Source organism: Scyliorhinus canicula, chromosome 4 (genome assembly GCF_902713615.1).
Source record: "Scyliorhinus canicula chromosome 4, sScyCan1.1, whole genome shotgun sequence".
Classification (NCBI taxonomy): domain Eukaryota; kingdom Metazoa; phylum Chordata; class Chondrichthyes; order Carcharhiniformes; family Scyliorhinidae; genus Scyliorhinus; species Scyliorhinus canicula.
Genome location: NC_052149.1, coordinates 174,750,487 through 174,765,049, shown reverse-complemented (window position 1 = coordinate 174,765,049; position 14,563 = coordinate 174,750,487). Strand labels below are relative to the sequence as shown.

Here is a 14,563-nt window from a genome sequence, read left to right as displayed (position 1 = left end):
AATCATAGAAGTTACAGAGCAGAAGGAGGCCATTTGGCCCATCGTGCCTGCAATGGCCCTTGGAAAGAGTGCCCCACCTAAGCCCTCACCTCCACCCCATCCCCACACATCCACACTCTCCCCGTAATCCCATGTACCTTTTTTGGACACGAGGGGGAATTTAGCATGGCCAATCCACCTAACCTGCACATCTTTGGACTGTGGGAGGAAACTGGAGCTCCCGGAGGAAACCTCTCTGCATAGATGCTGCCAGAGTTTTGCTGTTTTTGGTACTATAAAGTGTTTAGTCAATTTTGCTTTCAGTTTGCTGTTAGAATAAAAGTCTTAAAATGCAAAATCTTATTGTTTCATCCTTTCAGCTATTTACTCGGTGTTCAAATTTCTTTAAAAATATTATCCACCTCCATGGGGATTGGAACAGTATAATCTTTCTCACTTGCTCAAGTGACCATTTATAAAATCAGGCATTTACAAATATTCAAACTTATCCCTGGACACTGTATGTTCTCGTACATAAATCAACACATAATTGGGCCTCACATTTATATAAGCCTAGGAATGACTGTTGGCCATATTAGTGGGTAAGTGCTTAACCCATTTGATAATAGTTTTCTGTCCACTTAATCTGCATTTTGCAAATGAGTTTATATCTATGAATGATGCTGGGCTTGACTGCCCTGCAGTGGAGTTGCTGGAAGCCCTTTGGTTTGGCAGCATTGTGAGGGGCAAACTGGGAAGGGAGGAAGCAACTGAATTGCAGAAGGGAGTTGTGAGGTTTTGCGTGTTTATTTTTATTTATTTATTTTAAATTTAGAGTACCCAATTCACTTTTTCCAATTAAGGGGCAATTTAGCATGGCCAATCCACTTATCCTGCACATCTTTGGTTTGTGGGGGTGAGCCTCATGCAGACAGGGGGAGAAAGTGCAAACTCCACACAGACAGTGACCCGGGGCTGGGATCGAACCTGGATCCTCAGCACAGTGAGACAGCAGTGCTAGCCACTGCGCCATCGTGCTGCCCTCGGTTTTGCGTGTTTGAATGAGGTTTAATGCACGCCTTTCAGGAGCAGGGGCAGGAGGATGAGGACTGCAGTTTGTCATTTTCCATGGAATATCTCCAAACATATTTTTTTGTGATTGGTTTCCAGTCTTGTATCCGTGTTTCTGTCTGTCTCTCTCCGTCTCTATTTCCTTCTTTACCTGTGTCTCTTTCTCTCTCAGATATAAAGATATAGCTATTTGAAACACCAACAATAAACACAAGTGATAATTAGAACTTTCATATTTCAATACATTAGTATTTTAAAACATTATTAACCATCAACAAGCTTCACTGGTTGCCTGCTCCATAGAAAGATTAGTTTAATTCTTATTTTCATATCTTTGCACAGCTTTTCTCCCCCTTGTTTTGTAAATCTTCACTGGTCATCCACTGAAGCATCAGCCCTCTCTATTCTTCTGAGATTACAGTTTGTTCCCCATTCTCCTCACCAATTTGTCACACATCTTTCAGCCATTACACCCCTACCTCTGGAATTGAAGCTGAGCAATTCTATTATTTAAATTATTCAGTGTCTTTAAGACAGAGATAGATAGGTTCTTGATTAATAAGGGGATCAGGGGTTATGAGGTGAAGGCAGGAGAATGGGAATGAGAAAAATATCAGCCATGATTGACTGGCGGAGCAGACTCGATGGGCCGAGTGGCCTAATTCTGCTCCTATGTCTTGTGGTCTTATACTGCTACCTCACTCTCTGCCCTTACGATGGCCGACTGGTATTGGCTCCAGACTAGTAATCCAGAGATCTGGGGTTCAAATCCCACCACGGCATATGGTGAAATTTGAATTCAGCAGCAGAAGCCTGATGATGACCATGAAACCATTGTCAATTGTCATAAAAACCTCTGGCTCAGTTATGCCCTTTAGGGAAAAAAATATGCCATCCTTACCTGGTCTGGTCTACATATGACTCCAGACCCACAGCAATGTGGTTGATGCTTCAATGTCCTCTCAAATGGCTCAGCAAATCACTCAGTTGAAGGCCAATTAGGGATCCAACACATGCTGACCCAGCCAGGGACACCTTCATTCCTTGTACGAATAAAGATAGAATGTCTGCTGAAAACTTCTTTCTTTAACTGCCACTTGCTCTTAAAAATACTTGGGGCAGAATTTAGTGCCCTCTCCTGAGATACATTTGGGGGCATTTGATTGGATAGGAGGGTGCCAGCTGAGGATACATTTGGGCAGGATGGCTTGTGGACGTCTTTCACACCTTGCCAGTAATTGAGGCTCTTAAGTGAACAAATAATACCTCTGATAGGCTGAAAGCTCTCCAAGGGCAGAGTTTGAGGCCCTGAGAGTCTTTGATCCTGGGGAAAACTTGCCACTGACCAGGCATGTGCCTGATTGGCACTTAATACGCAGGCTCTCCCAGAAATAGACAATGCAAAGTTCCTGCCAGTTCCCCAGCTGGCAGACAAGAGAATTGACTCATTGTCACCTGGATTAAATACTGCCCTTACACTTCCCGTTTAATTTTCTCCATCTCATGGAAAAGTGCTCTAAATAAAAATGCAACTTGCTGTTGTTGCTAGACTTCATACCTCGATCGATGGGTAATATCTCAGCCAATGGTTTCAGGTCCATACCTTCAAATGAAACTATTTTGCTCATTTTAAAAAGGAAACGGATTTCCCACAGATTAAAACACTTGACCATTATTCCAGTCATTTTGAATTTTTTTCTACTGTTGAATAGGATTCCAACTTCATTGGGCTGAAAAGCATTACAGGGTCTTAAATATATTTAGATATTGTATATTTATGTTGTTATGCAAGGTAGGTGTAATATTTTTTAATTTTATTTTTGAAAGTAAGTTGGCAGAATGTCTTGCACCATGTTTATATGTCTCCAGTCCTTGCATTCATGATGACATTGTTAGTTGGAAAGAAATGTTTATGGCTCACTTCATAATTTCAGGGCATAAATTGAACAAAATCACAGAATTTTTATGGCACAGAAGGAAGCTGGCCATTTGGCCCACCGTGTCTGGAGCAGCTCTCCAAATGAGCACCATGATATAGTGAGAAAGCGAGATCTTGCACTTATATAATAATCTACCACATCTTAAGGATGTCAAAGCAAATAATGGATTGGTTTTGAAGTGCAATCTCTAATATTATTGTGCCAAGTTCCATTGTTCCAACTTGCTGGCCTACTTTGCCTCTCAGTTTATGGCGTATAGAATTTAAATTGTTGATAAGTTACAAAGGGACTCAAACTTCATGAGATTTGTCTAATCAAACCACTGAAGTAAACTGAAATGAAACTCAATAAGTTAGTGCAGGGAAATATTCGCTCCAAAATACTTAGGAAGGTTGAGGGTGGAAAGTGGAGTCTGAGATTTGTGGCAGAACCTGTTTACACAAGGGACACACTTTTAGCTGAGAAATTTGCCTCATTTGCCACGGTATTCTGAATTCCAGCAGAGGTGGCCGGGGGTGTATCTACCTCCTTCTCCTATGTCATGTTCATTGTTGATATTGTCGGCCCAAAGCTTAAGTAGCCGGGCAAGTGAATCCCAGAAGGCTTCTACGTAATCCAAAAACAGATTGGCACCTTTTGGAGAGTGAAAAGAGAAATACTTACTTTCTTTGACTCTGTTGGGTTTTAGCGAACAGATTGGAATGGGCGATGGTGAGTCAGGCATTAATCGTTCCACTGTGACCCAGGGATTTGGAAAATTATCTTGGAGCGTGATGGAGAGTTTGTTTGCTTGAGTTACAGCAGTAGGACACTTCCTCAGGGAGTTCAGGGTCAACTGCATTTTTTTCACATTAATGCAGTTGAAATGTGTGTACCTGTCACTATTAAAGATGAGAAACATTAACACATACTTAACGTAAAATTCAATGCTTTTGTCATAAAAATGTGATGCTCATTTTCTCCATGGAAACAACATTAGCGACTCCCTGAACAGTTCCCTGACTCATCACCTCATCCCACAGTTAAGCAGCTGTTCTGCAGGTAGGTCCTCAGTTGGAACCTTGGCAGAGTTTTGGTGCAAACAAGGTGACCTGTTTTGAAAATGTTGAATATGTTGCTTTGCACTCAGCTGTTAAAAGGCACACCAGAATTGCAAGTTTAGCTTGCTTTCTCATTTCCTTCATTCATTTGAATAAGCCTTAATAGGCTGGTTGAAATTGGTTACTCATTATAAAGAAAGGTGAGTACAAACATACATCAAATGCCGTAGCATAAGCATATTAGTATGCTGCAATTAACCCTATCCATCACTGCATGCCACCACTTCACAGCCAACGCGGGTTGGAATTTGGAAATGGCACATTGGCAATTTATCTGCGGCTACATCTGGGTTTGTGGAATGCTTCATTAATTTGCTAGCTTCAATATATTTTTGTTTTTAAAATCACAATTTTGTTAGGTTTCATAATCGTTTACAAAAAAAGCTCACAGGTTACTGGTCTTGCATAATCACTGTAGTATAGTCAGCAGGTTCTTGCAAAACACTCTCCCAATCTTACAATCATGAGTTGAAACTAAAATGTTCATTTTTCCTTGAACTATTCATTATAAACATGTTTATAGTGGAGGAGAAATTCAGAAATATTTTGTTTGTGTACTGCTGACACTGACTTTTTCATTTTGACCTTCTGTTCTGATTCTGCCTGATTAGTGGGTGTCCACAAAGCTACAACACAGAAAGTCATTGACATGAACTTTCCAAACTAGTGCAACTGAAATTGCCCTGTGTTTAATAGTGTACCTTTATTATAAGTGGTGCTGCGAATACATAATTTGAGTAGATAGAATTTCCTTGGTTGACTACCTCAGGAAAAGTTATCATTTTATGCCCATTATAGAGCTTTTGTACTTCAATAACTAGGTGTAAATTAGTGGGGGTGGCATGATAGCACTATTGCTTCACAGCGCCAGGGATACGGGTTCGATTCCCGGCTTGGGTCACTGTCTGCGCGGAGTCTGCCCGTTCTGCTCGTGTCTGCGTGAATTTCATCCGGGCGCTCCGGTTCCCTCCCACAAGTCCCAAAAGATGTGCTTGTTAGGTGAATTGGACATTCTGAACTCCCCCTCAGTGTACCCAAACAGGCAAGAATGTGGAGACCAGGGTATTTTCACAGTAACTTCAATGCAGTGTAATGTAAGCCTACTTGTGACACTAGTAAAGATTAAATAAAAAAGATTAAATGCCAAGCAGTAAACATCGTGCATAGGAACATGAGTATGCAATTCAACCTCAAGTCTATTCCACCATTCAATTAAGCCATCTGACAGCTGATCTGTACCACAACTCTATTTGCTCCCCTCTGTTCCACATCCCTTGATATTCCTTGATATCCTGACATAACAAAAAAATTGCAGCAATCTCAGCCTTGAAAATTTAAATAGGCTAATCATTGATTGCGTTTTGGTGAAGTGCATTCCAGATTTCCCCTACAATTTGTGCTTTAAAAAATTCTTCCTGTTCACTCCTAAATGACCCAGCGCTAATTTTCAGATTAGGCTCTTGTTTTGAATTATTTTACAAAAAGGAAATGGCTTCTCTGTATCCACCCTATTGAGTAGCTTTATGATTTTAAACACATGCATTAGATAATCTTTTAACCAGGAGAAGATTCAGGTTTACTCAAACTTACTCAAGCAAACTCAAGTTTATGCAAGATGTCTTCACAATTCAACCCTCTAGTCCTGGTATCATTCTGGTGAAGCTGCACTGTCCATTTTCCAAGGCCGTTGGACTTTTTTCTGTGGCCTGCTCCTGAGGTTCAGTGCACAAAAGTAAACAAAGTGGGAAGAATGTTCCCAACTAGGTAGTGGTCGACTTGGAGGCAAGGAGGGTAGGGAAATAAGGAGGTAGGGGAGCCATTTGGGATGGATACATTTCTTTCAATAGGGTCTTTCCTAGCTCGGGAAAACTGGGAACAGTATCAGCTGCCCACTGCGCAGAAGCAGGTAGCCAACTGTGAGTTAAGTCTCCACAGAGCAACCCCACATTGTGTGTAGAGGCCACCATCTCAATGGAGTCTGAGGCTTCATGCCCCAGTAGCATAGCCAAATAATTCCTTTCAAGGGGCTTCCTCTACGCTCTGAGGGCCCTCATAGCCTTTCATTTGGATCCACATCTCCAAGGGCACCTCTTTGTTGAGGTGCCCTTACTGTCTCTGACCTACGTCAGCAGTACCAACCACTCCTCATGGGACTGCCAAAGCTCCAGATATGCCAGTCATCTAATTGGGGTTAGCAGCAAAAGGAGCCAACCACCATTCTGAATTAGATACTCACATCCCTTGGAAAGGTGAGGAAAACCATTTTGAATTGCAAGCTCAGTGAGATAGAGGCCAACATTCCATCAACCTTTAATTCAGAATAAAGCTGGAGGTGACCCATTAAGAAGCCGCCATGTGGCAGATTGTGCAGAAGAAGATTGTGGTCTTGCTGCTGGCAATTGCGGGCTCAATCCCTTGCAGCATCTCAAAACCCCAGGAAAATCCAGCTCAGCACTCGAGATGGGATCTGACCAAGGTTTCGTATAAATGACACAACACCATCTATATCCAGTGGGTTAGCATTGATTAGAAACCTAACTGGACCAGCCGTATAAATACAGTGGCTACAGAGCAGATCAAAGGCTGAAAATCTGTGGTGGGCAACTCACCATCTCCTGACTTGCCAAACCGTGTGCTCGTCAGGTGTGTGATTGGATTCTCTTCACTTGCCTTGATGAGTGTGGCTCTAATAACACTCGAGAAACTTGACACATCCAGGGCAAAGCACTTGATTGGCACCCCATCCATCACCTTAAACATTCACTCCTTCCATCACTGATGCAGGGTGGCAGTAATGTGTACGATTGACAAGATACAGCACCTCACCAAAGCTCCTTTAACTGCACCCTCCAAACCGGTGACCTCTACCACCTGGAAGGACAACACTTGCATGAGAACACAACCACAAGCAAGGACCTTCAAGCCACACACCATCCTGACTTGGAAATATATAATTGTTCCTGCATTGTCACGGGGTCAAAATGCTAAAACTCCCTTCCTAACCGCACGGCGGGCACACTTACGCGACATGGGCTGCAACAATTCACAAAGGTGACTCGCCACCACTGTTTCAAGGGCAGTTAGGGATGGGTAACAAATGCTGGCCTTGCCAGTGACACTCACATCCCTTGGAAGGGTGAGGAAAAACCATTTTGAATTGCAAGCTCAGTGAGATAAAGGCCAACATTCCATCAACTTTTTAAATTTATTTTTGTACCTGTGCATTAGCTCTTAGTGATTTGCGCACATGGGTGCATATATCCAATTGCTCCTTTCCTTCCCCCCTCCCCACCCCCCACCATCAATAAAATATCTTTATTCGATCCACTGAATGGCCTCACAGGTACCCACATTGGACTCCATCTGCTTTGCTTGGTCTACCTCTTTAATTTTCTACGTTTCTTCATTACAGTCTCCTCTTATCCACACAATGTACTGTACCTCATAGCCCAGTGTCAATTTGCCAACTTGGATGTACAGTATTCTGATGTAAATATTTGTCTCCAGTAGTGGCACAAGATGGGTGGATTTGCTGTCCAAAATCCATTGACTGTAATGGAACTGAATGTCAGGCACTGCTTATAACAGCAAGCCAATCCAATTCTACATATTGTGCAAAAATGCCCGAACGAATTTGTCCTGCCAGTAAGTCCAGACTTCCCTCTCTAGCCTTTATTTGAATCCAGCACTGGCATGTTCAAATGATTTCATAACGATGATCTACTTATGGCAGTTTAAAACATTAAATAGCTCGTCCTGTTTGAGACTTATTTTTCTATTCCGACTTCCACTGGTGATCAACATTGATAGATTTATATTGTTCTAATATAATAAGATATCAGGTCTGTGGCACCAATGTTCAAATATGGTTGTTCAGAATTACTTGTAATACATTAGGGTATTTGGGAAAGTAAGAAAATAATTTTAACTCTGTAAAATATATATGTTATATAATTCTTCAAAGTCATGCCATCTTCCCCGAAATGAAAAAGTTATTAGACCCATTGTATGTGTGTTAACTCCTAGTGAATTCCACTAACCATTCTTCTCCAAATCCCTGTATCTTTCCACACTTCAAATATTTATCTACAATTGCCCTTAAAATATGCAGTGTTCTTTGGTGACTCATAGATGTTTTTCTTCTGAAAGGTAATGTGTTCCTGGCCTTCAAACAAGAGCTGGAAGATGCTTACAAAGAGTACTGTGCCAACTATGAGACCACCCTGCTACTTGAAACTAATTACAAGAAGAATGAAACTATTTGGAAAGAAGTTACAGAAGCTATAAATGTATTGGGGTAGGAACCTTGCATAAGCATATTTATTGTATGTTAATTAGGCTTTAATTTGTTAAATGTACAAATATTGGTAACACTTTAAATATTAAAACAAGTCTTTTTTGATGCATCATACTATATCTATTCGAAAAATATCAAAACTGTCTTAGAGGCATTGGAACCTTGCGATGACCTCCAGAGAAAAACAACTGTTAACCACTAATTACTCTTTGCTTCCTGTCACTCAAGTCAATTTCATATGTTGCTACTGTCCCTTTTATCCCATGAACCCTGGGCGGCACAGAGGCGCAGTGGTTGTTAGCACTACTGCCTCATGGTACCGAGGACCCAGGTTCAATCCCAGCCCTGGGTCAGTGTCCGTGTGGAGTCTCGCCGTGTCTGCATGGGTCTCACCCCACAACCCAAAGATGTGCAAGGTAGGTGAATTGGCCACGCTAAATTGCCTCTTAATTGGAAAAAAAGAATTGCGTACTCTAAATTTATATTTTTCAAAAATCCCATGAACTCTCATTTTGCTGACAAGCCTGTTGTGTGGCATTTTATCAAATGCTTTTTGGAAGGCCTTCGGCAGGATCCTCTGTCGCACCACGCCATATTTCTGCCTCACCCAGCGGGATGCTCTGTTACGCTGGCTGGTCATTGGGGTTTCCCATTGTGGGGCTGCCTCACGACATCGGGAAACTCTTGGGCTGCCGGCAAAATGGAGCACCCGCCCAACGGAGAATCCCGCCCCATGTATACCCCATTAACAGCATTACCTTCATCAACCTTCTCTGTTATGTCATTAAATTTTAAGCAAATTAAGCACAATTTGCCTTCAACAAATCCACACTGGGGGATGGACCCCCCCCCCCCCCCCCCCCCCGCCTTCCATAAGAACGGCAGGGGCTAGACTCCGACAATGGAAAAATACATTGACCTCGGACGGGATTCTGCAGTCGCCAGGCGAATGCGGCCGGAGAATCCCACCTAGGCTTTCCTTAATGAACTCACCTTTGCCCAAGGGACAATGAATTCTGTCCCAATTACTATTCCCACCAACCCTTTTTGAACAATTTTCCCACCTCTACCACCACTACTGGGCCTGAGGAAGATTAGAAAATTATGGCTCGTGCCTCGATAATTTCTACTCTCACTTCCTCCGGTGTCTTACTCCCCTGTTATGCTGAACTCGCCTTCGACCTTGCTGTTTTCGATTTTAGTACTGCAGGTCTCTCCCAATATTCTTTGCACCTTGTTATCCATCTCCAATATTGCCTTGGGTCCCACATCCCTGCTAACCTATTGTAAACCCTCCCCAATAGCACCAGTAAATCTCATCACAAGGTCCTGGCTCGGGTGTAACCCCCATCTGACCCGTACAGGTCCCATTTCCCCCCCTCAAAGTTCATTCCAATGTCCCAAGAATCTAAATCTGTCTCTCGTGCACCATCTCTCCCATTCATCTGCTTTATCCTCCTATTTCTATAATCAGTTGCTAGCGGTAATGGGAGTAATCTGGAAATTGCTTCTTTTGAGCTCCTGTTTGCTAATTTCCTATCCAGCTCCCTAAATTTTGACTGTAGGACCACGTCCCTCTTTCTACCTGTGTCGTTAGTGCCGATGCGGACCAAGATCACTGGATGTTCACCCTCCCATTGGTGTGCCCTGCTGCTGTTAAGTGCCATCCTGGCACCTGGAGATGTAACATCCTATTGTGGATTCAGGTCTACGGCCTCAAACACTGTCTATTCTCCTAACTATCAAATCTCGTATCATAATTGCTCTTCCAGACTTCCTTGTGCCCCCACCATGTGTAAGTGAGCTCACCATGGTGTCCTGGACTTGGCTGTGGCTGCATGCGTCAGATGAATCTTCACTTTCATCAGTATTCAGAACTGCATGCTGGCTAGAGAATCAGATGTCATCAGGGGACCCGTGCACCACCTGCCTATTTCTTCTTGACTTCTCTTCCATGGTGTCATAGTGGTATTGTTGCTGAACGAGTAACCCAGAGACCCAGGTTTATGCTCTGGAGATCAGGGTTAGAATCCCACCGTGCTAGATGTGGAATTTGAATTCTATAGAAAGATCTGGAATTATAGGTCTATGATGCTGATCGTGGAATCGATGATGATTGTTATAGAACCATCTGCTTCATCCTTTCGGGATGTCCTTTCGAGAAGGAAATCTGCCAACCTTACCTGGCCTGGCCTACATGTGACTTCAGAACCATAGCAATTTGGTTAACCCTTACCCCTTTGAAATAGCCTTGCAAGCCACTCAGTTCAAAGGAAATTATGGATGGGAAACAAATTCAGGCCCAGCCAACGACGGCCACATCCCATGAAATAATATTTTTTTTAAACTCTAAAGCTACGGTGTGACCACATTATTAACATGCTATCCACAAAGATTTGAAGTCAAGGATGTACCACAATGTGCCAAATGCTGCTCAAGCTCCAAAGCATGGGGTTCAAGCTGAAGCAGCTGATGACACTTCCTTACTTAAACATTCACCAGTCACTCACTTTTCTTCTATTATTGCTTAAGTACAGGGGGATTAATTGAGGTGCTTTACTTCATACTTATTATTTTAAAAAATGAAACATTTAATTTCCCAGCTCTTTAGACCAAATTGCTAACTTGGAGAAGGGAAACAAAGCTGCTATTCTCACCAGACAATCAACTCAAATTCTCCCACTGATGTCACAGTTTGATTTCCCTGCCCCCTCTGCTCTGGATCTGCTTCACTCTGCTCCCGGTCTGCTTCACACTGCTCCAAGTCTGCTTCACACTGCCCAGGATCTGCTTCATACTGCTCCAGGTCTGCTTCACACTGCTCCCAGTCTGCTTCACACTTCTGCAGTCAGTTTCACACTGCCCCTAGTCTGCTTCATACTCGGCCTGATCTCCTTCACACTGATCCCAGTCTGCTTCATACTGCTCCTGGCCTGCGTCACACTGCTCCTAGTCTGCTTCACACTGCTCCTGGTCTGCTTCACACTGCTCTTGGTCTGCTTCACACTGCTCCAGTCTGCTTCACACTGCTCCCGATCTGATTCCCATTGCTCCTGGTCTGCTTCATACTGCTCCTGGTCTGCTTCAGATTGCTCCCGGTCTGCTTCACACTGCCCCCGGTTTGCTTCACACTGCTCCCAGTCTGCGTCACACTCTGCCTGGTCTGTTTCAAGCTCCGCCCGGTCAGTTTCACGCTCCGCCCGGTCTGCAATGCATCTTGTAGATGGTACAAACTGCTGCCACAGTGTGTTTGTGGTGGAGGGAGTGGAAGGGTTACCAATCAAGCAGGTTGCTTTACCATGGATGGTGTCGACTTCTTGAGAGTTGTTGGAACTTCACTAATTCAGTTAGGGGAGAGTATTCCATCGCACTCCTGACTTGTGCCCACTATGTGTAGATGTTGAACAAGGCTGGGGGGGCGGGGGGGAAGGGGGGGGGGGGTGTCAGAATTTACCCGCAGCATGATTCCTAACCTCTGCCTTGTTCTTGTCACCACAGTGTTTATATGGATGGTCCAATTCAGTTTATGGTAAATGGTAATCCCAAAATGTTGATAGTGGGGATTTCAGTGATAGTGGTGCTATTGAATGTCAAGGGGATGTAGTTAGATTCTTTTTTGTTGGAGATGGTCATTGCCTGGCTCTTATTTGAGTGAATGTTACTTGTCACTTGTCAGCCCAAGCCTGGATATTGTCCAAGTCTTGTGGCATTTATGCATGGACTGCTTCAGTATCTGAAGAGTCCCGAATGGAGTTGAACATTGCGCAGTCATCAGCGGACAACTGACTTCGGACCTTATGATGGAAGGAAAGTCATTGATGAAAAAACTGAGTATGGTTGGGCCGAGGGCGCCCCACTGAACACCTGCAGTGATGACCTGAAACTGAGATGATTGATCCCCCCCAACAACCACCTTAATTTGTGCTTGAATAGTTTACTCTTGATTCCCATTGACTCCAGTTTTGCTAAAGCTCCTTGGAGCCACACTCGGTCAGATGCAATGTTGGTGTTCAGGGCAATCATCGCCCCTTACCTCTGGAATTTAGATCTTTTGTCCATGTTTGAACACATTTTGCAATGAGATCAGTAGCTGAGTGGCCATGGTGGAACCCAAACTGAGCGTTAATGAGCAGGTTATTGCTAAGCAAATGCCACTTGATTGCACTGTGGGTGACACCTTTTACTGTTGATCAGAGTACATTGATGGGGCAGTAATTGGCTTGGTTTAATTTGTACACCACATACCTGGGTAATTTTCCATATTGCCGGATAGATGCCAGTGTTGCAGCTGGACCGGAGCAACTTGGCCAGGAGCGTGGCAAGTTCTGGAGCACATATCTTCAGTGCTATTGCTGGAATATTGTTGGGGCCTATAGCCTTTGCAGTATTCAGTGCCTTCAACCATTTCGCATGGAATGAATCAAATTTGCTGAAGACTGGCATCTGTGATGCTGGGATCTCCAGGGGTGGACAAGATGGATTATCCAGTCAGTACTTCTGGCTGAAGATTGCAGCAAATGCCTCAGTCTTATGTTTTGCATTGGTTTGCTGGGCTCCTCCATTATTGAGGATGGGGATATTTCTAGAGCCTCCTCTTCCAGTGAGCTGTCTAATTGTCCACCACCATTCATGGCTGGATGAGGCAGGACTGCAGAGCTGAGATTTGGTCTATTGGATGTGGAATTGCTTAACTCTGTTTATCACTTGCTGCTTATGCTGTTTGGCACTCAAGTAGTCCTGTGTTGTCGCTTCACCAGGTTGACACCTCATTTTTAGATCAGCCTGGTGCGAGGAGTGTTTCTCTCGATTCCCATTGACTTCAGTTTTGCTAGAGCTCCTTGATGCCTGACACACTTGGTAAAATGCTGCCTTAATGTCAAGGGTAGTTAGTTACTTTTATCTCACCTCTGGATATGCCAGGCTATGAGCTTACAAATTATGGTTGAGTACAATTCTGCTGCTGCTGGTGGCCCACAGTGCTTTGTGGTTGCCCAGTCTTGAGTTGAAATCTTTTTCAAATCTATCCCATTTAGCATGGTGGTATTGCCACACAAAACAATGGAGATTATCCTCAACAAGAAGATCGGACTTCTTCTGTACGAGGACTGTGCACTGGTCACTCCTACTGATATTGTCATGTACAGGTGCTTCTGCGTCAGGCATGTTGGTGAGGATGTGGTCAAGTATGTTTTTCCCTCCTGTTGGTTCCCTCACCACCTGTCACAGACACAGTCTAGTAGCCATGTCTTTTAGGACTCAACCAGCTTGGTTAGTAGTACATTCTGTGCCCTTGCCACCCTCAGTGCATCCTCCAAGTAGTGTTTGATGTGAGGAGCTTCATTAACTGAGCAGGAGAGGTGATGCTAGGTGGAAAACAGCTGAAGGCTTTCTTTCCCATGTTTGACCTGAAGTCAAGAGACTTGATGGGGTCCAGAGTCAATGTTGAGGACTGCTAGGCCGACCATCTACCACCGTGCCACCACCCCTGCTGGGTCTGTCCTGCCTGTGGGACAGGACATACCCAGGGATGGTGATGGTGGTGTCAGGGACATTGTCTGTCAGGTCTGATTCCGTGAGTATGATTATGTCAGGATGTTGCTTGACTCCTCTTGTGAGACATCTCTCCCACTTTTGGCATGAGCCTCCAGATGTTGGTAAGGAGGATTTTGCAGGGTCGATATGACACTGTCATTTCCGGTGTTGGTTGGTCCGTCTAGTTTAATTCCTCTTTTACGCTTTGTAGAGGTTGAATTCAATGAGTTGCTGGACCATTTCAAGTGGATATTTAAGAGTCAACCACATTTCTGTGAGTCTGGAGTCACATGTAAGCCAGACCGGTAAGGACGGCAGATTTTGCAGTCACTGAATTGTAACAGCACAGAAGGAGGCCATTTCGGCAATCGTGTGTGCACCAGCTCTCCATATGAACTTTATGACTTGGTGCCATTTCCCTGCCTTTTCTCCGCACCACTGCACATTGTTGTTATTCAAGTAATCATCTAATGCCCTTTTGAATGCCTCAATTGAACCTGCCTCCATCACACTTACTGGTAGTGTATTCCAGACAAGAACCACCAGTTCTGTGTCTCACATTACATTCTACCACACACTCCTACGTGGTCCACTGCACTCCTCTGGTCTACTGCACACTCCCCCCTTGGTCTGCCGCACATTCC

General features: G+C 43.9%; 1 protein-coding gene across 1 annotated transcript in view; it reads left to right on the top strand.

Moving 5' to 3' along the window:
- The window catches only part of arhgef37 (Rho guanine nucleotide exchange factor (GEF) 37), a 140,801-nt gene that overhangs the window by 40,219 nt on the left and 86,019 nt on the right, over window positions 1–14,563 (top strand). Inside the window, 1 exon segment of the mRNA XM_038795576.1 lies at window positions 8,240–8,387. Within this exon segment, the coding sequence (XP_038651504.1) occupies window positions 8,240–8,387 (148 nt within the window).